The sequence below is a fragment of the Pan paniscus genome, chromosome 2, assembly GCF_029289425.2.
Source record: "Pan paniscus chromosome 2, NHGRI_mPanPan1-v2.0_pri, whole genome shotgun sequence".
Lineage (NCBI taxonomy): Eukaryota > Metazoa > Chordata > Mammalia > Primates > Hominidae > Pan > Pan paniscus.
In genome coordinates this window covers 99,357,323-99,383,846 of record NC_085926.1, presented here as the reverse complement: position 1 = coordinate 99,383,846, position 26,524 = coordinate 99,357,323, and the positions used below count along the sequence as shown (strand labels likewise).

Below are 26,524 nucleotides of genomic sequence, written 5' to 3'. Positions count from 1 at the left end.
AATATCTCAGCTCACTGTTTTTAATTCTTTTGGGTGTATATCCAGAAGTGGAATTGCTTGATCTTACAGTAATTATATTTTTAATTTCTTGAACAACTGCTGTATTATTTTCTGCAATGGCCGTACCTCATTTTATGTTCCTGCTAGCAGTGAGTAAGTTTCTAGTTTCTTCACATCCACATGAACACTTGTTACTTTCTGTTTTTTTTTTTAAATTTGTAGTAGCCATCCTAATGGTATGAGGTGGCATTTTATTGTAGTCTTAATTGCATTTTCCTATTTATAAATGATACTAAGCATCTTTTTATGTATTTATTAGAGATTCATATATCTTCTTTGGAGAAACGGCTACACAAGCCCTATGCTTATTTTTAAATTGGCTTTTTTGGTTTTTTGTTGTTGAGTTTTAGGATATTTTTTCTTTTTTTGAGACTGGGTCTTGCTGTGTTGCCCAGGCTGGAGTGCAGTGGCATGATCACATAGCTCACTGTAGCCTCAACCTCCTGGGCTCAAGCCCTCCCACCTCACCCTCCCAAGTAGCTAGGACTACAGGCACATGCCACCATGCCTAGCTATTTTATTTTTTATTCTTTTTTAGAAATTTAAAATCATTTAAAAATTTTTTTGTGGGTACATATTAGGTGTGTATATTTATGGGCTACATGAGATGTTTTGATATATAGGCATGCAATGTGAAATAAGCACGTCATGGAGAATGGGGTATCCATCCCCTCAAGCATTTATCCTTTGAGTTATGAACAATCCAGTTACATTCGTTAAGGTATTTAAAAATATATGATTAAGTAATATTGACTATATTACTCTATTGTACTATCAATAGTAGGTTTTATTCATTCTATTTTTATTATAGCCATTAACTGTCCCCACCTGCCCCCCTCAGCCTACTAGTTCTCTTCCAGCCTTTGGTAACCATCCTTCTACTCTCTGGGTCCATGAATTCAATTGTTTTGATTTTTAGATCCCACAAATAAGTGAGAACATGTGATGTTTGTCTTTCTGTGCCTGGCTTGTGTCACTTAACGTAATGATCTCTAATCCCATCTATGTTGTTGTACATGATTGAATCTCATTTTCTTTTATGGCTGAATATACTCCATTGTATATATGTACTACATTTTATTTATCCATTCATCTATTAATGGGCACTTAGATCACTTCCAAATCTACTGATTTCCTTTTTCTGGTGTATACCAGCAGTGGAATGGCTGGATCATATGGTAGTTCAATTTTCAGTTTTTTAAGGAACCTCCAACCTGTTTTCCATAGTGGTTATATTAATTTACATTCCCACCTAAAGTGTGTAAGTGTTCCCTTTTCTCCACATCCTCGCCAGCATTTGTTATTGCCTGTTTTTTGGCTATAAGCCATTTTAACTGGGGTGAGATGATATCTCATTGTAGTTTTGATTTGCATTTCTCTGATGATCAATGATGTTGAACACCTTTTCATATGCCTGTTTGCCATTTGTATGTCTTTTTTTTTGGAAAAATATCTATTCAAATCTTTTGCCTATTTTTTGGATCACATTATTAGATTTTTTCCTGTAGGGTTGTTTGGACTCTTTATATATTCTGGTTATTGATCCCTTGTCAGATGGGTAGTTTGCAAATATTTTCTCACATTCTGTGGGTTGTCTCTTCACTTTGTTGATTGTATCCTTTCATGTACAGAAGCTTTTTAACTTGATGTGATCTTATTTGTCCATTTTTGCTTTGGTTGTCTGTGCTTGTAGGGTATTGCTGAAGAAATATTAGCCCAGACCAATGTCCTGGAGATTTTCCCCAGTGTTTTCTTGTAGTAGTTTCATAGTTTGGGGTTTTAGATTTCAGTCTTTAATCCATTTTGATTTGATTTATGTATATGATGAGAGATAGGGGTCTAGTTTATTGTTTTGCCTATCAATATTCAGTTTTCCCAGGATCACTTAATGAAGAGGTGTCTTTCCTTCAGTGTATGTTCTTGGCACCTGTGTCAAAAATGAGTTCACTGTAGGTGTATGGGTTTGTTTCTGGGTTCTCTATTTTGTTCCATTGATCTATGTGTTTGTTTTTATGCCATTTCCATGCTGTTTTGGTTAGTATAGCTCTGTAGTATAATATGAAGTCAGGTAATGTGATTCTTCCAGTTTTGTTCTTTTTGCTCAAGATAGCTTTGCCTATTCTGGGTCTTTTGTGGTTCCATATAAATTTTAGGATTAGTTTTTCTATTTCTGTGAAGAATGTCACTGGTGTTTTGATGGGGATTGCATTGAATCTGTAGATTGCTTTGGGTGGTATGGAGATTTTAACAATATTGATTCTTTCAATCTATGAACATGGAGTAATTTTCCATTTTTTAGTGTTCTCATCATATTTCTTAATAATTGTTTTATAGTTTTTATTGTAGAGATCTTTCCCTTCTTTGGTTAATTCCTAGGTAATTTTATGTGTGGCTATTATTGTAAATGAGATTACTTTTTAATTTTTTTTCGTGTTTTTCGCTGTTGGCATATAGAAATGCTGCTGATTTTTGTATGTTGATTTTGTATCCTGCAACTTTACTGAATTTGTTTATCAGTTCTAATAGTTTTTTCATGGAGTCTGTAGGTTTTTCCAAACATTGGATCATGTCATCAGCAAACGAGTAATTTGACTTCTTCCTTTGCAATTTGGATGCCCTTTATATCTTTCTGTTATCTGATTGTGCTAGCTAGGACTTCCAGTACTATGTTAAATAACAGTGGTGACAGTAGACATCCTTGTTGTGTTCTAGATCTTAAGGGAAAGGCTTTCAGTGTTTCCCTATTTAGTATGATACTAGCTAGCATACTAACTATGATAGCTAGTGGGTCTGTCATATATGGCTTTTATTATGTGAGGCATGTTCCTTTTATTCTCAGTTTTTTTTTATTATGAAGAACTGTTGAATTTTATCAAATGGTTTTTCAGCATCAACAGAAATGACCATATGATTTTTATCCTTCATTCTGTTGATATGATGAATGATGTTGATTGATTTTTGTAAGTTGAACCATCTTTGCACCATAGGGATAAATCCCACATGGTTATGATGAATGAGCTGTCTAATGTATTGTTGAATTTGGTTTGCTAGTATTTTATTGAGGATTTTTGCATCAGTGTTCATCAGAGATGCTGGCCTATAGTTTTCTTTTTTTGATGTTTCTTTGTTTGGTTTTGGTGTTAGGGTAATACTGGACTTGTAGAATGAGTTTGGAAGTATTCCCTCCTCTTCTCTTTTTCGGAATAGTTTGAGTAGGATTGGCATTTGTTCTTATTTAAATGTTTGGTAGAATGTAGCAGTGAACCCATTGGGTCCCGGGCTTTCCTTTACTGGGAGACTTTTAATTACAGCTTTGATCTCATTGCTTGCTATTGGTCTGTTCAGATTTTGGATTTCTTCGTGGTTCAATCTTGTTCGATTGTATGTATTCAGAAATTTGTCCATTTCTTCTAGATTTTCCAATTTATTGGCATATAATTGCTCATTGTAGCCACTAATGATCCTCTGAATTTCTGTAGTATCAGTTGTAATGCCTCCTTTTTAATTTCTGATTTTGTTTGTATTTTCTCTTTTTGTTTTTCCTTAGTTTGGCTAAAGGTTGGTCAATTTTGTTTTAACTTTTGAAAAAACCAACTTTTTGTTTCATTAATCTTTTGTATTTTTAAAATTTCAATTTCATTTGTTTTTTTCTCTCTTTATTTCTTCTCTTCTAATTTTGGGTTTGGTTTGCTCTTGCTATTTTAGTTTTTCAAGATGCATCATTAGATAGTTTATTTGAAGTTTTTTCTTTTTTTTGATGTATACATTTAAAGCTATAAACTTTCCTCTGAATATTACTTTTTCTGTATCCTATAGGTTTTGCTGTATTGTGTTTCCAATATCATTTGTTTCAAGAAATTTTTCAGTTTTCTTTCTTAATGTCTTCATTGGCCCATTGGCCATTCAGGAACATATTGTTTTATTTCCATATATTTGTATAGTATCTAAAATTCCTCTTGTTATTGATTTCTAATTTTCCTTTGTGGTCAGAGAAGATGCTTCATATTATTTCAGTTTTTTGGAAAGTTTCAAGACTCGTTTATTGACCTAACATATGGTCTGTCCTTAAGAATGGTCTATGTGCTGAGGAAAAGAATGTGTATTCTGCAGCTGTTGGATGAAATGGCCTGTAAATATGTATTAGATCCATTTGGTCTATAGTGTGGATTAAGTCTGATGTTTGTTTGTTTGTTTGTTGATTTTCTGTCTGGAAGATCTGTCCAGTGCTGAAAGTGGGGTGCTGAAGTCTCCAGCTATTATTTTATTGGGGTCTATCTCTCACTTTAGCTCTAATATTATTTCCTTGGTATATCTGGGTGCTCCAGGGTTGGGTGACTATATATTTTAAATTGTTATATCCTCTTGCTGAATTGACCTCTTTATCATTATATAGTGACCCATTTGTCTCTTCTTATCATTTTAGTCTTGAGATCTGTTTTGTCTCATAGAAGTATAGTGACTCCTGTTCTTTTTTGGTTTTCATTGGCATGGAGTACATTTTTCTATCCCTTTATTTTTAGTTTATGTGTGTCTTTATAGGTGAAGTGTGTTTCTTGTAGGCAACAGATCAATGGGTTTTTCATCCATTCAGCCAGTCTATGTTTTTAAGTTGGAGAATTTAGTCCATTTATATTCAATGTTATTATTGATAAGTAAGAACTTATTTCCTGCCATTTTGTTAATTGTTTTCTGATTGTTTTGTAGTCTTCTCTTTCTTGTTTTTTTTTTTCCTTTTTTTTTCCTTCCTGTCTTCCTCTAGTGAAGGTGATTTTCTCTGATAATATGATTTGATTTAATGCTTTTTATTTTTTGTGTATCCATTGTATGTTTTTTGGTTTGAGGTTACCACGAGGCTTGAAAATACTATCTTATTACCCTTTATGTTAACCCGATAACAACACTATTTGCATAAACAACAAGCAAAATAAAAATTAATAAAAACTCTATGCCTTAACTTTGTCTCCCTGCTTTTTAACTTTTTTGTTCCTTCTATTTATATCTTTATTGTATTGACTGTCTTGAAAAGTTATTGTAGTTATTATTTTTGGTTGGTTTATCCTGTAGTCTTTCTATGTAGGATAAGAGTAGTTTACACACCACAGTTACAGTGTTATGATATTCTTTGTTTTTCTATGTACTTATTACCAGTGAGTTTTGTAGCTTCCAGTGATTATTTTCCTTGGTGATGTTGATGCTAATCAACATCAATGATGTTCTTCATTGTCTGGGCATTGAAGAGTTAGGTTTTTATTGTAGTCTTCTCTATCTGTGCTTATTTGTAGCCATCCTTTTTGGGAAGGCTTTTCAGAAATTTGAAAGGAGCTGGGTGTTATGCTCTAAGGTTTAGGGTGCACCCCAACTCAGTAATGCTGTGATTCTTACAGACTCATAGAGATACTGTCTTGATAGTCTTGTACAAGAACTGGGAGAATTCTCTGGATTACCAGGCAGAGATTCTTGTTCTTTTCCCTTACTTTCTACCAAACATACAGTCTCTATTCCAAGCCACCTAAAGATGGGGGTGGAGTGACTTAAGCAACCCTGTGGCCACCAGCATTGTGACTGTGCTGGGTCAGACCTGAAGCCAGCACAGCCTGGGTCTCTCCCAAGACCTGCTGTCACTACTCCCTGGCTACTGCCTATGTTTGCTTAAGGGTCCAGGGCTCTATGATCAGCAAGTGGCAAAGCCAGCCAGGCCCATGTCCTTCCCTTCAGGATGGCAAGATCTCCCAAGCCCTTGGTGAGTCCAGAAGTGCTGTCCGGGAGTCAGGGACTGGAGTCAAAAACCTTAGAAGTCTACCTGGTGTTCTATTGTATTATGGCTGAGCTGGCACTCAAATGACAAGATGCAGTCCTCCCCACTCTTCCCTCCCTTTCCCAAAAGCAGAAGAGCCTCACCCCATAGCCATTGCTATCCCAGGCCACAAGGAGTACGGCCAGACTACCTACAATTTCCCTTAAGGCCCGAAATCTCTTAAGTTGGCTTGTTGTGAATGCTGCCTGGCCTGGGACTCAACCTTTAGGGCAGTGAGCTCCCCTCTGCTCCAGGTCAGGTCCAAAAGTGCCATCATAGGGTCACGTCCTGGAATTAGGGACCCCAAGAGCCTCTTTGGTGCTCTACTCCGCTGTGGCCATGCTGGTACCAAAGGTGCAAGACAAAATCCCCTTTTAATTTCAAAGAATAAGATAACTCCTTTTCTTTCAAAAACTGCTTTCTTTAGTATTTGGCCAGTTGTCAAGTAACAAATGCATGTGCTGGAAAGGTAGAGTCTAAGGCAGACTTCAGGGATGGATGATTTTTTTTTTTTTTTTTTTTTTTGAGATGGAGTCTGGCTCTGTCCGCCAGGCTGGAGTGCAATGGCGCAATCTTGGTGCACTGCAACCTCTGCCTCCTGGGTTCAAGCGATTCTCCTTCCTTGGCCTCCCGAGTAGCTAGAACTACAGACCCACGCCACCACACCCAGCTAATTTTTGTATTTTTAGTCGAGACAGGGTTTCACCATGTTGGCCAGGATGGTCTTGATCTCTTGACCTCAAGTGATGTAGGAAGATCTACCAGGCAAATGGAAAGCAAAAAAAAAAAAAAAAAAAAAGCAGGGGTTGCAATCATAGTCTCTGATAAAACAGACTTTAAACCAACCAAGATCAGAAAAACCAAAGAAAGGCATTACATAATGGTAAAGGGATCAATGCAACAAGAAGAGCTAACTATCCTAAATATATATGCACCCACTACAGGAGCACCCAGATTCATAAAGCAAGTTCTTAGAGACCTACAAAGAGACTTAGACTCCCAAACAATAATAGTGGGAGACTTTAACACCCTACTGTTAATGTTAGACAGATCAACGAGACAGAAGGTTAACAAGGATATCCAGGACTTGAACTCAGCTCTGGACCAAGCAGACCTAATAGACATCTAAAGAACTCTTCACCCCAAATCAACAGAATGTACATTCTTCTCAGCACCACATTGCACCTATTCCAAAATTGACCACATAATTGGAAGTAAAACACTCCTGAGCAAATGTAAAAGAACAGAAATCACAACAAACTGTCTCTCAGACCACAGTTCAATCAAATTAGAACTCAGGATTAAGAAACCCACTCAAACTGCACAACTACATGGAAACTGAGCAGCCTGCTCCTGAATGACTGCTGGGTAAATAACGAAATGAAGGCAGAAATAAAGATGTTCTTTAAAACCAATGAGAACAAAGGCACAACATACCAGAATCTCTGGGACACATTTAAAGCAGTGAGTAGAGGGAAATTTATAGCACTAAATGTCAAGAGAAAGCAGGAAAGATCTAAAATCGACACCCTAACATCAAAATTAAAAGAACTACAGAAGGAAGAGCAAACAAATTCAAAAGCTAGAAGAAGGCGAGAAATAGATCAGAGCAGAACTGAAGGAGATAGAGACACAAAAAACCCTTCAAAAAATCAGTGAATCCAGGAGCTGGTTTTTTTGAAAAGATCAACAAAATAGATAAACCAATAGCCAGACTAATAAAGAAGAAAAGAGCAAAGAATAAATAAATGCAATAAAAAATGATAAAGGGGATATCACCACCGGTCCCACAGAAATACAAACTACCATCAGAGAATACTATAAACACCTCTATGCAAATAAACTAGAAAATCTAGAAGAAATGGATAAATTCCTGGACAAATATACCCTCCTAAGATTAAACCAGGAACAAATTGAATCTCTGAATAGACCAATAACAGGCTCTGAAATTGAGGCAATAACTAATAGCCTGCCAACCAAAAAAAGTCTAGGACCAGATGGATTCACAGCTGAATTCTATCAGAAATACAAAGAGGAGCTGGTACCATTCCTTCTGAAACTATTCCAATCAATAGAAAAAGAGGAAAATCTCCCTAACTCATTTTATGAGGCCAGCATCATCCTGATACCAAAACCTGGCAGAGACACGACAAAAAAAGAAAATTTTAGGCCAATATCTCTGATGAACATCGATATGAAAATCCTCAATAAAATATGGGCAAACCGAATCCAGCAGCACATCAAAAAACTTATCCACCATGATCAAGTCTGCTTCATCACTGGGATGCAAGGCTGGTTCAACATACACAAATCAATAAATGTAATCCATCACATAAACAGAACCAACGACAAAAACCACATGATTATCTCAATAGATGCAGAAAAGGCCTTTGACAAAATTCAGCCCTTCATGCTAAAAACTCTCAGTAAACTAGGTATCGATGGAACGTATCTCAAAATAATAAGAGCTATTTATGACAAACCCACAGCCAGTATCATACTGAATGGGCAAAAACTGGAAGCATTCCATTTGACAACTGGCGCAAGACAAGGATGCCCTCTCTTACTACTCCTATTCAACGTAGTATTGGAAGTTCTGGCCAGGGCAGTCAGGCAAGAGAAAGAAATAAAGGGTATTCAGATAGGAAGGGAGGAAGTCAAATTGTCTCTGTTTACGGAGGACATGATTGTATATTTAGGAAACCCCATCCGTCTCAGCCCAAAATCTCCTTAAGCTGAGAAGCAACTTCAGCAAAGTCTCGGGATACAAAATCAATGTGCAAAAATCACAAGCATTCCTATACACCAATAACAGACAAACAGCCAAATCATGAATGAATTCCCATTCACAATTGCTACAAAGAGAATAAAATACCTAGGAATCCAACTGACAGGGGATGTGAAGGACCTCTTCACGGAGAACTACAAACCACTACTCCAGGAAATAAAAGAGGACACAAACGAATGGAAAAACATTCCATGCTCATGGATAGGAAGAATCAGTATTGTGAAAGTGGCCATAATGCCCAAAGTAATTTGTAGATTCAATGCTATCCCTATCAAGCTACCAATGACTTTCTTCACAGAATTGGAAAAAAACTACTTTAAATTTCGTATGGAACCAAAAAAGAGCCCGCATAGCCAAGACAATCCTAAGCCAAAAGAGCAAAGCTGGAGGCATCATGCTACCTGACTTCAAACTATACTACAAGGCTACAGTAACCAAAACAGCATGGTACTGGTACCGACACAGTTATATAGACCAATGGAACAGAACAGAGGCCTCAGAAATCACACCACACATCTACAACCATCAGATCTTTGACAAACCTGACAAAAACAAGCAATGGGGAAAGGATTCCCTATTTAATAAATGGTGTTGGGTAAACTGGCTAGCCATATGCAGGAAACTGAAATGACTCCTTCCTTAGACCTTATACAAAAATTAACTCAAGATGGATTAAAGACTTATCTGTAAGACCCAAAACCATAAAAACCCTAGAAGAAAACCTAGGCAATATCATTCAGGACATAGGCATGGGCAAAGATTTCATGACTAAAACACCAAAAGCAATGGCAACAAAAGCCAAAATTGACAAATGGGATCTAATTAAAGAGCTTCTGCACAGCAAAAGAAACTATCAGCTGAGTGAACAGGCAACCTATGGAATGGGAGAAAATTTTTGCTATCTATCCATCTGACAAAGGGCTAATATCCAGAATCTACGAAGAATTTAAACAAATTTACAAGAAGAAAAAGAGAACCCCATCAAAAAGTGGGTGAAGGGTATGAACAGACACTTCTCAAAAGAAGACATTTACGCAGCCAACAAACTTCTGAAAAAAATTCTCATCATCACTGGTCATTAGAGAAATGCAAATTAAAACCATAATGAGATACCATCTCACGCCAGTTAGAATGGTGATCATTAAAAGTCAGGAAACAGCAGATGCTGGAGAGGATATGGAGAAATAGGAACACTTTTACATTGTTGGTGGGAGTGTAAATTAGTTCAACCATTGTGGAAGACTGTGTGGTGACTCCTCAAGGATGTAAAACTAGAAATACCATTTGACCCAGCAATCCCATTACTGGGTATATACCCAAAGGATTATAGATCATTCTACTGTAAAGACACATGCATATGTATGTTTATTGCAGCACTATTCATAATAGCAAAGTCTTGGAACCAACCTGAATGCCCATCAATGATAGACTGGATAAAGAAAACGTGGCACATATACACCATGGAATACTATGCAGCCATAAAAAAGGATGATTTCATGTCCTTTGCCAGGACATGGATGAAACTGGAAACCATCATTCTCACAAAAGAAACACAAGAAGAGAAAACAAAGCACTGCATGTTCTCATTCATAAGTGGGAGTTGAACAATGAGAACACATGGACACAGGGCAGGGAACATCACACACCAGGGCCCGTTGGGGAGTGGGGGGCTGGGGGAGGGTTAGCATTAGGAGAAATACCTAATGTAAATGATGAGTGGATGAGTGCAGCAAAGCACCATGGCATATGTATACCTATGTAACAAACCTGCATGTTGTGCACATGTACCCCAGAACTTAAAGTATAATAATAATATATAAAAAATTTATTTGATATTCTTTTCTTCAAAAGAAAAAAAAGAAAAAGAAAAAGGAAATTCTGTGCTGATGCATTGTACCTGAATGAAAGCAGAGGTGTATTTTGCCAGGTCCCACAGAAATTTAATTTTGCATGTATTGAGGTAATCATGTGGTTTTTGACTTTAGCTCTGTTTATGTGATGAATCAAAAAATTTTTTTTTTTTTTTGGAGACAGTGTCTTGTTCTGTCACCCAACCTGGAGTTCAGTGGTGCTATCTGGGCTCACTGCAACCGCCACCTCCTGGGTTTAAGCGATTCTCGTGCTTTAGCTTCCCGAGTAGCTGAGACTAAAGGTGTGCACCACCACTCCCGGGTAGTTTTTTGTATTTTCAGTAAAGACAGGGTTTTGCCATGTTGCCCAGGCTGGTCTCAAACTCGTGAGCTCAGGCAATCCTCTTGCCTCGGTCTCCCCAAGTGCTAGGACTACAGGTGTGAGCCACTGAACCTGGCCTCAAATTTCTGATTTGCATATGTTGAACCCCCGTTTCATCCCAGGTATAAAGCCTGCTTGATCGTGGTGAATAAGCTTTTTGATATGCTGGTGGATTTGATTTGCCTGTATTTTGTTGAGGACTTTTGCATTGATGTTCATAAAGGATATTGGCCTTCAATTTTTCATTTTGTCTCTGCCAAGTTTTTGTATCAGGATGATGCTGGCCTCATGGAATGAGTTGGGGATGTTAGCTAGTTATTATGCAGACTTGTTTCTGTAGTTGCTTTATGATGTCACTGGTCTGTGTACTTCAGTGTGTTTCTGTAGTGGCTGGTAACATTGTTTCCTTTCCATATTTAATGCTTCTTTCAGGAGCTCTTCCAAGGCAGGTCGTGTGGTAATCAATTTCCTCAGCATTTGCTTGTCTGAAAAGAATCTTCTTAGGCTGGGTGCCATGGCTCACGCCTGTAATCCCAGCACTTTGGGAGGCTGAGGTGGGAGGATCACTTGAGGTCTGGCGTTCAAGATCAGGCTGGCCAACGTGATGAAACCCCTGTCCCTACTGAAAATAAAAAAAATTAGCTGGGCATGGTGGTGGGTGCCTGTAATCCCAGCTACTCGGGAGGCTGAGGCAGGACAAGCACTTGAGCCTGGGAGGCAGAGGTTGCAGTGAGCCAAGATGGTGCCACTGAACTCCATCCTGGGCAGCAGAGCGAGACTCTATGTAAAAAAAAAAAAAAAGAATCTTATTTCTCCTTCACTTATGAAGCTTAGTTTGGCTGCATATCACATTTTGGGTTAGAATTTATTTTCTTTAGGAACATTGAATACTGTCCCCAATCTGTTCTGGCTTTTATGGTTTCTGCTGAGATGTCTGCTGTTAGTCTGATGGGCTTCCCTTTGTAGGTGACCTGACCTTTTTAGCTGCCTGTAACATTTTTTCTTTGATTTTGACCTTGGAGAATCTGATGATTATGTGTCTTTGGGATGATCTTGTGAAATATCTTACTCGGGTTCTCTGCTAGGCCTCTCTAGCTAGGCTGGGGAAGTTCTCATGGGTGACAGAATTCATGAATGATAGGTTGGGGAATGTTGGCCTCTCTGACTAGGTTGGGGAAGTTCTCATGGATGATATTCAGAAATATGTTTTCCATGTTGGTTACCATCTCTCCATCTCTTTCAGGTACACTAGTGAGTTGTAGGTTTAGTTTCTTTACATAATCCCTTATTTCTCAGAGGTTTTGTTTGTTTCTTTTCATTCTTTTTTCTCTATTTTTGTCTGACTGTCTTATTTCAGAAAGTCAGTCTTCAGGCACTGAGATTCTTTGCTCCACTTAGTCTATTCTGCTATTAATACTTGTGATTGCATTATGAAATTCTTGTATATTTTTCAGCTATATCATGTTAGTTGGTTTCTTTGTGTACTGGCTATTTTGTCTGTTAGCTCCTGCATTTTTTTATTATGATTCTTAGCTTCCTTGGATTGGTTTTCAACATACTCTTGCATCTCAATGATTTTCATTCCTACTCATATTCTGAATTCTATTTCTGTCATTTCAGCCATCTCAGCCTAGTTCAGAACCCTTGCTGGAGAGATGGTTCGGTTCTTTGGAAGAAAGAAGGCACTCGGGCTTTTTGAGTTGTCAGTGTTCTTTTGCTGGTTCTTTCTCATCTTTGTGGGCTTAAGTTCCTTCAGTCTTTGAAGTTGCTAACCTTTGGGTAGATTCTTTTTCTTTTATCTTATTTGATGACTTTGAGGGTTTGATTGTGGTAAAAGGTGGAGTCAGCCAACTGGCTTTGTTTCTGGAAGATTTTAGGGTACCAGTGCTCAGCTCCCAACTTCTCCTGGACTGCGTGCTCTAACTCTGTGGGACTTGTATCAGACCCCAACTTTGTTCTCTGTTACCTCAAGGTTAGGAATCCACAGTGTTGGGGGGCTGAGGTGCTCCTGGACTGCTGGTCACTACTCTCCAATGGGTAGTGTCAGCCAAAGCATTTCGTAGTGCAGTAGTGCAGTGGCAGCTGGATGTATCCTCATTTGCATGTGCCAGCAGCAGTGGTAGTGTATTAGTGTGTTCTTAGGCTGTTGATAAAGGCATACCCCTGACTGGGTAATTTATAAAGAAAAAGAGGTTTAATAGACTCACAGTTCCATGTGACTGTGGGGGGACTCACAATTATGGCAGAAGGTGAAAGGAACATCTTACATGGCGGTGGACAAGAGGGAATGAAAACCAAGTGAAAGGGGTTTCCCTTTATAAAACCATTAGATCTCATGAGACGTATTCACTTCCATGAGAACAGTATGGGGAAACTGACACTATGATTCAGTGAACTCCCACTAGGTCCCTCCCACAACATGTGGGAAGATGAGATTTGGGTGGGAACACAGCCAAACTGTATCACACAGTGTGGCCTGGTGCATGTCTGTTGGCTGTGGCAAGGTGCTAATGGGTGCCAGGGTGCCTGCCTTCATATGAGTGTTCACCACAGTGGCAGCGGCAATGTGGCTGAGGGGGAGCAGGAGTCCCTGCTGGTGACTGTGTGTGTGGTTGTGCTGTTGGTGGTGTTGGCACGGGTGTGGTGGTACTGGTGGGTACAGGTCTTTGTGCTTTCTCTGTGTGCTGTAGGCAGGGGTGGTTGCTCAGTGTGGGGGGAAGGTGTGCTGTTCTTTGTGTCTGGCTTCACTTCCTGGCAGTGTTGGTGCAAGGGTGAGGTACTTCCAGGGGCAAGGCTGGCTGGCTTTGTGCTCACCATGGTTTGCACTGCAGTGGTGGTCAGTTGTGGGAGTGGGGTGGACTGCACTCACACAGTGGCAGGGCAGGGTGCATGCACAGTCACATGCTGCTGGGGCAAAGAAAGCAAAACCCTCCTGCACACATATACATCAGCAAAGCAACGTGCGGGGGTGGGGGGTGGATTGCCATGGGCCAAGGGGAAGCTGCGGTGTGTGGAGGGAGTGGCAGACTTGTGCATGGTTTTGGGGGCCACCCCACTGGAGCTCTCTGCCTGTTAGGCAGGTCCTCCAGTGATACAGGACCCCAGGGCACCCAATGCTGCCCTGCAAGTAGACACCACCAGGCTGCGGCCCTGGGAGTGGCCACAGACCAAGGATGGTCAGGTCAGACTGGCCTTGTTTGATAGGCAAGACAACCCTGCAGAGTTCAGGTCCAACAGTTCCCCTAGGGCTAGTCTCTTATGGGAGCAAGTCAAGCCTAGAGGGATGGCCCTCACTGCCATGCTCTGCTGCAGACTCTCCCGCACCAAACCTTCTGGGCTCCACATCAGCTGGTGTGCTGCCCCTACCACTTCTCTAAGCAGCTCTCCCTGCCAACTGAAGTGTCTGTGGTGGTTGAGGGGTCTCCTCCTGCTGGGATTCCAGAGACCCTTCGGGAGAGTGGATTACCCCTTGCCAGTTCAACTCACCCGTTGCCCCCCAGAGTCAGTGGGGGCTGTGAATGAGTCCTGGTACATGGTAAGCCTGTGCAAGGTTCCCACCTTCCTCCCTCTTCAGCCTAGCTTCTGTGTCTTCCCTCCATCCAGTCTCTGTGCCTTCCCTCTGAAGATCTATTAGGAGTGCACCCATTGTCTTGGTCCCTTGGTGGTAGCTATTCCACCTGGCTGTGTCTCGTCAGCCACTGTGTTGGGAGCCTGTTTTCGTTTCTTTTGGGTAAATACCTAGGAGTTGGATTGCTGGGTCATATGGTAGGTGCATTTTTAACTTTGTAAGAAACTGCCAAGCTGCCATAAGTGATTGTGCCGTATTACATTCCCACCACTAGCCATGTAGAAGGGTTTCATTTTCTCCACACCCCTGCCAACACTTACATGGTCATCTTCTTTATTATCACCCTTTCTAATGGAGGTGTAGCAGTATCTCTTTGTGGTTTTAATTGCATTTCCTTGATGACTGATGATGTTGAACATTTTTTCATGTGCTTTATTGAACTTTAAGAAATCTTCTCTAGGATATCTGTTGAATTTCTTTTGTTCCTTCCTCTTTTTTAAAACTTTTTTAAAGACCAGAAAAATAAGATTAATGATATTGAATGTCTTTTTGTATGCATGTTGGCCATTTGTGCATTTTTTTGGTGAAGTGTCCAAATGTTTTGTCCATTTTTTTTTGAAGGACAAGAAATACTCTAAATAAAATTATGACAAAAGACATGAAAACAATGCCTTCATCCCAATTGTTAGTTTATTTTCCGGAATCAAAATGTAGGACTCCAAGTCTGAGGGAGAATTCTTTTTTCTGATTTCTGAATTTATTTGGCCAAGCTATATAATTAAGTCATGTTTATGTATTCACTGATAAACTACTTTTGTTGAAAAATTTTTTAAAAATTGAGGTTTTCTGGAAAACCAGTGTATTTTTTTTTATTCATAGGCAAAAATGTTATTTTTTTCCTGCTGTGATTATGCTGGGTCTTCCTACAATTATAAAATTTCTCATATGTAAAATAGAAAAGATACAGTATATTTCTTATTTTTTAGGAATGCAGTTTTTTAAAGAATCTGAGTATATGGATCAATGATCATTTCCCCACATAAAAAATTAAGTGAGTATTAGTATAATGGTTTGGAGCTTTCAAAGGAACATTTTATAAATAGACAGTTGGATGGTTCTAAAAAGCCTAGGCAAGTAACAGGAACCAGCCTACCTAAGTATATAGATTGTTGGGTTAGGTGGAGTTCTCTGTTTAGCTGCCTTTTACTTTTCATTTTTACTGTGAAATATAATGTAACTAACAAAAAATGACTAAAAGGTAAACAGTTCAATGAATTATTCATTAAATTTAATCTATTTTTAATAAGGTAGATTTTAACCACCACTGAGGTACAAAACAGAAAACTGCCCCAGAAGTTCTCAACCCCTGCAAATGATAACCCTTTAAAGCAGCAGTCCCCAACCTTTTTGGCACCAGGGACTGGTTTCATGGAAGACAATTTTTCCACGGATGGGGTTGAGAGTGGGGTGGGTTGGTGTTGTGGGGAGTGGTTTAGGCATGAAACTGTTCCATCTCAGATCATCAGGCATTAGATTCTCATAAGGAGTGCACAAGTTAGATCCCTCGCATGTGAAGTTCACAATAGGGTTCGTGCTCCTATGCGAATCTAATGCTGCTGCTGATCTGACAGGAGGCAGAGCTCAGGCGGTAATGCTCGCTCACCCACTGTTCACCTCCTACTGTGTGGCCCAGTTCCTAACAGGCCACAGACTGGTACAAGGCAGTCTGGGGGCTGGGGACCCCTGCTTTAACGATAACCACTCACCTAACTTTCAAAGTAATTACTTTCTTAGTTTTGTTGGATAGTATTGTTACCTAAGTATATATCCCTAAATACTAAATTTAGGTTTTATTTTGCCTGGTTTCAATGTTGTTCTTTACTCTTAAGTTTCTCTTCTGGTATACAGAGAAATCTTATGACACTTAAATGTTGTAGATGTTTAGAATTTTTTCACCTTACTAGTTTGGGGGGAAAAAGATTACTGACTTCTGTTGCCAGATATTTTTAGTCAGACAAATTATAATAAAGTCAAATGTGAAATAAGTATTTTCCCGGAGAAGCCAAATTGTGTGTCTCATTTAGAGCCTCACTATTAGAATAATCAGTAAAATTACCAATGATTTGTTATTTTCCGATATAAATTCTTATTTGGTCTGAGTGAATAGAAAAATGGCTTTTTCCAACATTGAATAGTCTCATATTTGAAATTATTAAAATTACCATTGAGATAATAATTTCCTCAATAATTTAGCAAATACCTAAGTCATATAGTTTTTCCATTAGACTTAATTACATTTTATCCTTAAAATAAATTTCCTTAAAGTTTTGTTTGCATTTTTATTTGGTCATTTAGAATTTTAAATTGTACAGTTGTAAAATGTATAAATAATAGACTGGTAGTCTTTAAACATTTTGGCACATTTGCCGTCTCTCGGTGTCTCTTTATGCATGTATATAGATGGGCATTACATATATACATATATACATGCACATATACATACATTTTTTGGGGAACCATTTGAGAGTAAGTTGCAGGCATCATGGCATTTTATCTTCAGATACTTCAGCTTGCTTTTCCTAAGAACAATAACATTCTCTTACATAGCAATTATACTATCAAGAAAATTAACAGTAATTTCATATCATCATCTGCTATAAAGTCCACAATCAGAATTTCCCGAGTATTCCCAAAATGTCTTTTATTTATTTATTTTTAAATCTATTTGGCCAAAACCGCAGTTACTTTTGTACCTACCTAATAGAATCAAGTTCAGGTTCATGCATTGTATTTGGTTATTATACCCCATTAGTCTCTTAATCTAGAAGAGTTCCCACCTGCTCTGCCCTTTCCCTTTTAACCATCACATTGAGTTTTGAGGAGTCCAGACCAGTTGTTCTGTAGAATGCCTCACAGTCTATATTTTTATTATTTTATTGGTCTTGCCCATATGATTAGGTCCAGGTTACATTTTTAGCAGGAATATTTCATACCTGATGTCATGTACTTCTTACTGCACATATCAGGGGGTAACATAATTTCTGGTTGTTTCACTCTTACTACTCCTATGTTTGATCACTTGCATAAGATGGTGCCTGCCAGATCTGTTCATTGTAAAGACACCTTTTCCTCTTTGCAATTAATAATCATCTGTGAACTCAATTATCTGTTTGCAGGAAAAAAGGATATTTGTGACATTATAAATGTGTTAATCTCACAGGGATTTCTTAACTGTAAGACAACCTGTGTTTCTTTAGTAAGCTTGTGTTCCCCCTCTCTACAAGGATTATTTGAAAACTTTTTTCAAACCTGTGTTCCTTTATCTTTCCTATCACTTTTTTTTTTTTTTCGAGACGGAGTCTCGCTCTGTCGCCCAGGCTGGAGTGCAGTGGCGCAATCTCGGCTTACTGCAAGCTCCGCCTCCTGGGTTCACACCATTCTCCTGCCTCAGCCTCCTGAGTAGCTGGAACTACAGGCGCCCGCCACCATGCCCGGCTAATTTTTTGTATTTTTTAATAGAGACGGGGTTTCACCATGTTAGCCAGGATGGTCTCGATCTCCTTACCTCGTGATCCACCCGCCTTGGCCTCCCAAAGTGCTGGGATTACAGGCGTGAGCCACAGCGCCTGGCCTCCTATCACTTTTAAGAGAAGGTCTTGGTTGGAATGCCTCTTCTCCTGTCATAAACCAGTGTAGTGTGAAGCAGTTAAGAGTGCTGGCAAGAAATTTGAGAGTGTATGGTTCTGGATCCCATTTTCACTACTCACTCATTTTACTTAGATATTACTTTACTTAGGCAGTTGAGGAGACCAGCCTATCTTGGTCTCCTCAACTGCATGAGAAGAATAATTTGTAAGCCCCTCATGGAGTGGTTGTGAGGATTAAATGAAATAAATCATTGTAAAATGCTTAGCACAGTGCCTGGTATATAGTACATGTTCAATAAATATTAGCACTTAGTGCAATTTCTTAGGAAACTTACTGTGTTAATTATCCTGCCTTCTGTGTCTTTAACCCTTACGTGCTTCCCATAAGCATTTAAACTTACACAAATCTTTCCTATCTTTAACTAGTCAACCAATAACTGACTAAAAACCCTTTCCTGCTTCTCATGTCTATTTTCAGGTCTTGTCTTATTTTCCACTTTCACAACCATATTTCTCAACTACTTTCATTTGCTATATCCCTTTGCTCCTTTCCCTTTACTGATCCCACTGTATTCTGGTTTCTGCTCCCACCATTCTTCTAAACTACCTCTGATAAAGTCATCATCTCCGTAAATTAATTTTTATTCCTCATTATTCCTAGCACTTCCATTTTATTCTTCATAAACATCAAAATGATCTTTTAAAAGTGTAGCTCTGATCTCAGTGTTTCCTAATTAAGACTAGTGGATTTCCATTGTTGTTGACATAAAGTCTCACATCCTTAATATGGTTTGCTAATTCCTGCCTAACTGCCCATTCTTATACACATTACCTCTTTATTCTAAGTACATGAGTCAGGTAAGTCCTTTAATTTCTTTGAAGAAGCTTTACTCAAAACATTTGCATTTTGTCCTGTTTTTTGGACCTTTCTCCATTTTTTACTTGTTTCCTTTGGATAGTGCCTGTCCTTCTTTGAGACTTCAGCTTCAAGGTCATATTCTCAGAAACTTGGCTCAGAAGAAATGCAACATCTGTATTTCTTCTTCATAGCACATATTAGAATTCTAATTAAATAATGAATTGGTTTATTCTCTGTAATGTACACCCCATGAAGGCAAAAACTCAACTATTTTGTTTGTAGCTGAAACTCCAGGTTATACTAGCATCGTTGTTTTGCTGGAAGATGTTCAGTAAGTGCTTGTAGAATGAATTATTATTGATCCATAGAGATGTCATTTATTTTTTAATAATTTTAAAACTAATAGCTTAACTTTTTTTTGTGTGCAACATGTTTGGAGTTTTCAGTGTGTTCTATGGAAGTACCCTGGGAACTTGTACCCTCTTCCCACTAGATGGTTTGGGGATATACACTCAAATGGCTGCTGCAAACAAGTGATTTTTTTTTTAGAGTTCCCGTTTTATCTTGAAAATATGTGAACATATTGCTGTTTCTTAATATTCTTGTGTTTGTTAAGCAAACAAAAAGTGCCTATATCTTGAAAATATGTGAACATATTGCTGTTTCTTAATATTCTTGTGTTTGTTAAGCAAACAAACAAAAAGTGCCTAAAACTGTTTCATAGGTAGTAAAATAGACACTCTTCTGATTAAACATTTCCCAGTACTTTCAGCCATTCCTCACTTGACATTGTTTTAAATGCACTTGGTAGCCTGTTCACACCACTGCAGAAACTATATTCCATAGTTTTTGGAATTCCAGAACTAAACATAGTTATTCAAGTATTCAGCATAAAGATGTATTGAATGAGAAGATGGGTAAAACATGATGGGCAAAAGTGTTGCTGGAACTGCTTGCATTTGTCAGTCTTTTTTTTTTTTTGAAATTGGTATAGGTACAGTAAGGTAAATTTTTTAAGTTGACCTATTTTAGAAATAAGGTAAAATTAAATCTGTATCTTAAGACTCTATAGCCTTAAGAATGTAAGTGATGCAGTAGTGGACCCTTAGTTTTAATAATGTTTTCTGAACAACAAATGCTAAAACAAAAACACATTTTTAGCGCAAACAGTGGTTACATCTGTGATGAGATCTGCAAATGAACACTGTCCTTCAACTAACATTGTTAATAAACATGAATGCATTGCCAGGAGTCTAGCAGCTGTACATGTGTAATGATAGTTGTAGTATACTTGACAGAATTCTGAAGAAAATCCCAACTTAAGTGAAATAGATTTTACTTTTAAGGTATCTTTGATAATAGTTAGGCATTTTTTTCTTTTTTCTCAGGGTATTTACTATAGTTGCTTGAGGAACTGAAGTTTACAATTTCTGGAGATATTAGTTTGTGATGAATTCATGTATTCTACAATGTGTAGTACCATATATACTAATTATTTATGTGTATAACAGGCAACTCAAAGTTATGTTGACGAATGTCCTATGGACGGATTTAGGACGAAAATTCAGAAAGACCCTACCTAGAAACGATGCTAATTTATGTGATGCCAACAAGGTGCAATCAGACTCATTGCCTTCGACATCTGTTGACAGCCTAGAGACATGTCAAAAATTAGAACCTCTTCACCAAAGCCTTAATTTATCTGAAAGGTATGTTGTTCAGTATTGATTTTGTTCAACTTACCACATTTGAAATAATATGAATCCCGTACTCCTAATGATAAAATTGTTGAAATGACCTGAAAGAAGATTTGCATATATAGGCATACCACACTCTAAAGCAAATCTTAAAGCTGCCTATCTTAATTTACAAAGTTAGCTGATGTTTCTGTACTTCATTAAGCAGATTGACATGGAATTATATTTAAAAACGAGTATCATTAGTACATTTAACTTATTTAAATTTGATACATGTACACATCTTTTTAGGGATTATTTTATGATTAAAATGAAGATATATATACGTGTGTGTATATGTATTATATGCATATAAATGTGGTGTATATATGTGCATTAATATTTTCTTCATCTTTAACATTCTTTCAAAATGTTATCTAATCTAGATCCTAACCACTTTTGACTTTTTTGAGCTTGTATTTTAAATGAATTTTTAAAACAGGAGATGATGTTAAAATATTGCCTCTAGGTTTTTAATAGTAAATGTTCAGTTTAATTTTGTAGAGTAACAAGACCAATTTTTGTTTTGTGTTTTTTGAAAGAATTATATGGGAGTTTGGGGCTGAAAACTAGGAATTAGCTCTAGGAATCTATAACATAATATCTTTTATACATTACCATTTACAATTTCAGCCATTAAATGAATGTTTTGGGGGGAAGGTACTTTATTTTCAGTTAGAATAACCTACAATTAGCGAGACAGTACTTTGGTTATATGGTCTGTAATCTGAATGACAGTATATAAGTACTTTAAACCAAGACCCAGATAAAAACTGCTAACTTTCAACACAGTTATTTTTAAAATAAAAGTAGAATTCTTGTCAAAACATCTGAAGATATTACACATTAGTTTTTAAAGAGAATACTTCTTTTAAAAAGACAAAATCATAAAAAGCCAAGTTTAATGAAGAAATTTCTTACTAGCTCATACCTGATATAAATTTAATTTTCTAAAACACTGTAAATCTTAAGAGTCAGACAGCTTAGCATCAGTAATTTATGAAGCAGCTTGCTCTCATTCTATATTCTAGCAGATTTCCTCCCCAGTACAGGTTAATCTCTTACTGCGCTGACAGATGTTAATAAAAGGGCTACTTAAAGGAATGGCTTTCTAATATCTTTGACTCTTTTGAAAGGAAGCTTTAAACTCTCTTCAAATGACAACAAACTCATCAATCGCCTCATCCTACATCTATCCTTTTTCCAATCAGAACAATGTGGTAGTCCATTCTCTCAGAATAATAGTTTTACCACTAGGAATTTTTAGCATATAGATTATGTGCTCATGAAATTCAAATATAATATGAAGTAAAGAGTCCCAGTAAGATTCTAATTTGTTTTTTGCTGTGTTTTTAAATTGTTGTTGTCTTTTGTTCAGTTAGTGGGTGAACTACCAGTGAGTCCAGACCTCTTTCCTCAGCTCCAGGTGTCCTAAACTCAACTTGTTGTAAAGTGAGAACCTCATCTTTTCTCAAACTTGTGCCTGTTTTTGTATTCCCCTCTATCTGAGTGATTGACACTACTTACAAATTAGAACTTGGGAATTGTCTTTGACTCCTCTTTTTTCCTTATCCTTATATCCAGTCATTTAACATATATACATATATATATTTTTTTGGGGGGCGGTAGAAAATTAAACCTTATTTATTTTTAAAACCAAACCACTAGGAAAATACATCATAGCCTGGAAACAGTAAATGGACAGGCTATGTTATCACTTCAAGTAATAAGTTGGTGAAAATACAATGAGGTTGCTATCAAAACAATAAGGTGCCATGCTGGGGCAGGAACACTGTGTTGCAAAAGCCCCAGGCAAAAATGGTATTTGGTAATGGGGGCTGCCTCTCCTTTGCTTTAAAGAAGTCGGCTCATCCTAGCCCAAGTTGCTTACTTTTTCTTCCTTGAATTTCCTGCTGCCAGGGGTTTGTCTTAGTTGTGCTCTGTTAATTCAGGGGGCTAAGTATGTAATGCTAGGTTTAGGCTTTCATTCTATCTGTTCTATAAAAACCAGGTTTTTCCAAATCCAGTACTTCATAACTTTTATAATCAAGTAGCCAACTGCTCCTCTTTTACTGTTCATTCCTAGATACTAGTATATATCACAATCAAAACCCCTTTCTCTTCCAAGGGGAAAGTGTTACTGCAAGATTGTCCTGTCATTTTGCTACACACAGGTTCAGGGTCCATCAGGCAGTAATTATGCTTCCCGTAATTAGTGTGTCGTCGCCTCTCATGTTTTTGCATGGTCTCCAGGCTGAAAGATGCAGCATGTAATAATTTTAAGAAATGTACATCCACATCTTGATGACCAGAAATGGGGATCAAGGAACCTTTCAAAGTTCTTATCCAAACTAGTCTCCCTCCCAATTCCACATCTTAAAATCAACGTGTATGCCCTTGTATAAATTACACAAAACCAAGAAAACAAAGACCCAGAAAACTTTTTTTTCCCTTCTAAGTTAGTGACCTCATGGATTTTGTTTCACAGCTTATGGAAAATGGTGTGGTGACACTTCTGGTAAACAGGATGTTGGCAATAAAGAGAAAATATCTTTCTTCAAACTCCACCAACTCTAACCTGCCAGCCTATTGGTACCTGTGTAGTAAGAAGAGTCTGGTGTGTTGGAGGGCTCTGGCCTGTTACAGGGGAGATCCTTACTGCCAGGACAAGCACTGGCCACAGGAAATATAAGATCTAAAACTCTCCTGTAATATCTCTGACCCAATTTAACACCACTTTTTTCCATTTCATTTTTTAGGACTGAAACATGAAAGAACCAGTGTCTAGAGGCAAGTGACATATGCATTACACTTGTGGCCATCCTTAATTTCTTCATTCATAAACTTTGCTTAAAATACTAAAGTTCCCAAATGCCTTATAAAAAATATATTCTTGCCTTCAGCCCCGATGGCCACTGGCAAAGACTTTTACTTCTCAATGGCTAAGAGAGCTTCCTTCATCTTCTTGGTCATAGTTGGGATGAGGTGCATGTGGTCATCCACACACTTGGTCACACAACCGTCCAGCTGCTGCTTCACCTGAAGCTCCTTACTCCCAGCAGCTATTGAATCTTTGGCTTTGTTGTTGCATTGCGTGGTACACCGGGCCAGGTGGTCCTGGAACTTCTCCAACTCACTGGTGGCCAAAGCCTGGGCTTGAGCCAGAGGCACATGGCAGTGCTTGATGCACTGGTGCACCTGCTGCAGGGAGGCCTGGCTGTCCTCACAGCAGCTGGTGCTGCACCGGAACATGAGACCCTGCATCTTCCGGATGTTCTCTCTCTCCAGACTCTTCACCATGGATTCTACCACTCGTCACCTGCAGTTGCTGTAGCTGTTATGGTGACCCCACACTGCCCCATGCTGTGCGGCCATATATAGTTATTTTTAACCCCTAAATCTGTCTTTTAAAGGATCTGTTCTCCATCTTTATTGCCAGTGCATCAGTTCAAGCCCTAATAACTTCGTGCCTTTATTACTATGGTAGTAACTTGATTAGGTTTCCTTTACGTAATCTTTTTCTTCTTGTTTTATTCTTTATGTTGTTGTCAAAATATTTATTCTAAAAGGCAGATCTTACTTGCCACTTACTAGTTTAACATCTTTCAATGGCTCCACATAATCTTCTGGATAGAGTTCAAACTTCTTAGTTTGGCACACAAGGCCCTTAATGATCTTGCCTTTGCTTATCTCTAGCTTTGTGTCTGTCTGTTCCTCCATATTCACAATGTACTTCAGGTTTAGGGAACTATTTTCAGCTTACTGAATGTATATACTGTTGTATACATCCTGTTTGTTTTCTTGTCTTGGAAACTATCCCCCTCCTCCCTTTTTTTTTTAAGGAAGTCTTCCTTGATTCCACCCTCCAAATCTATATATGATCCCTTTCTTTTTCTTGCTAAACAGCTTGTTAGTATATCATAACGCTTATCACACTATGTTGTGATTTTTAGTTCTCTTCCTCCCTGCAGCAAACTTCCTGAGGATAGGAACTATATTTTATTTCTTATTTTTTCTTTATTCCTAATATAGTACTGGACACTTATTAAATGCTCAATTAATGTTTGCTGGATAAAAGAAAGAGATTGCTTCTCACCAGAGTTACATCTCTAGACTCTTTGTCTAACATATATTTTCCCTGTAAGAACCAATTATATACTCAGTAATTTTGGTGACAACCAGGAAAAGAGATATTGCAAGCATCAAATAAGGAAACTGGAGAACTCTTGTGTATGGCTTTGGATAGATGTTTTCTACCTGATACTTGCTATATATAATAGGAGACTTAGGCTTTTTTCAGTCTTTGCTTAACTTTGATATGAGGCTTTTTGTTTTATTTTCATTTCTACTCAGGACTTAAAATTTTAGAAAGAGGGAGAAACATTTATTTTTGCATTTTAATTTTATCCTAAAGTTTAATCATTGAGTAAACTGAAATTACTCATTCAGTTCCAGAAATGGTATTTTGTTGGACATTTTATTTGCTTTCTGCAATCTAAAGTAGTGAACTAAGTATCTTGCCTTTTATGTGAGGGCAGTTTGGCTTTTTGATTTCAGGATAAGATTGAGAAGAAAAATAGAAAAGACAGTTCAAATCAATCTTGTAAGTAATGGAGAAAAGGGTTTTAGAAGTATCAAAAGAGTTTTAGAAATATCAAACTAGCAGTATGTGGAATGCACATTTATTTTTTAAAAATATGTAAACTGCATTTTAGTGTTAGTTTTATCTCCATGTATGGTTCATATCTATTTTCCTGGGAGAAAATTCCAGACATCTATAAGTCTTTGTCAATAGGAAAGAAAGAACCTAGTGGGACACTTACACAAGGCTTTTGAGAAAATAAACTATCTTTCTTCTGCTTTCATCAGTTTGTACCAGAGATTGTTAGAGAAATATGGAGATAGTGTACCCATATTCCATTAAGAAGAGTTAGCTGCTGGTACTTGGAATTTCTGTAAATATATTTATTTATCTTTGTCTTAAATTTATATGTGTTTAAAGTTAAAAAGAATTACGTATTCCAGATATGTGATGGTAAAACTATTTGGATATTGCAGTGTTCCTGTCATTTTAAGATTTTTAAAGCCAGTAATGTAGTTGAGTGATAATTATTCACTTAAAATTTAGCTTAATAAAATAACAAATTTAGAAACTAATCTGTGAATCTCTTTAATAAAGTTACTCAAAGATTAAATTTTTTATACATACCTTTAAGATGCTGATTTAGAAGGTGTATTTTAAATTATATCATCTGGGACAAGCATAGAGTTATGAGAATCCTCTTAAAATGCCACATAGCACAATTTTAGAAAGGAATTCATTGCAGCAAAATGAAAACTAAATTAGTATTGTAATTTTTGGCTCATTATAGATTTATTAATGGATATAATTATGTTATCTTTCAGCAAAGACTTCATTTCTCTAAAAATTTGCTCTATATATGAAGTTGTATGTTAATAGCTCTTTCTAGTTCTTCAGAGTTTTCCCTGCATTATTAAGTTATTTGAATATGACAGTTTCCTTGCTATTTAAACAAGGAAGGAACCTGTAGTTTGCAATTGAGAAAACTAAGAGTCAGAGAGAATAATCATGCAGAGACACAGTCAGAAAATGGTACTAATTCTCAGGCCAGTATACTTTCTGCTACCTCTCACTGCATTTCAAAATTTGTTTCTGCTTTGGTTTAGTATATTTATGATATTTCGAAGTGGGATTTCATAATATTAGTAAATAAAATGAAATAAATTATACCTTACGTACTGATACTGTTTACATACTTAGGAAAAAATTGGGTAAATGTGTGAAATGACAACTTTAGTTCTTCCTTCCAGATTCAGAT

General features: G+C 37.5%; 2 protein-coding genes across 12 annotated transcripts in view; one reads left to right on the top strand and one right to left on the bottom strand.

Moving 5' to 3' along the window:
- SENP7 (SUMO specific peptidase 7) overlaps positions 1 to 26,524 on the top strand; it is a 201,596-nt gene that overhangs the window by 87,470 nt on the left and 87,602 nt on the right. For 7 of the 11 annotated variants that reach the window (XM_003821922.6, XM_003821921.6, XM_008975415.5 and 4 more), the window contains one exon: positions 20,460 to 20,657. The exons of the other annotated variants lie outside the window; for them this stretch is intronic. In XM_003821922.6, coding sequence (XP_003821970.2) covers positions 20,460 to 20,657 — 198 coding nt within the window. The remainder of the gene's footprint in view (positions 1 to 20,459; positions 20,658 to 26,524) is intronic. 11 annotated transcript variants of the gene reach the window in all.
- On the bottom strand, positions 23,613 to 24,834 carry LOC103786676 (protein FAM136A). Its single transcript, XM_008975433.3, has one exon. It carries the CDS (start codon positions 23,982 to 23,984, stop codon positions 23,613 to 23,615), a length of 372 nt encoding a protein of 123 aa, XP_008973681.1. The 5' UTR covers positions 23,985 to 24,834.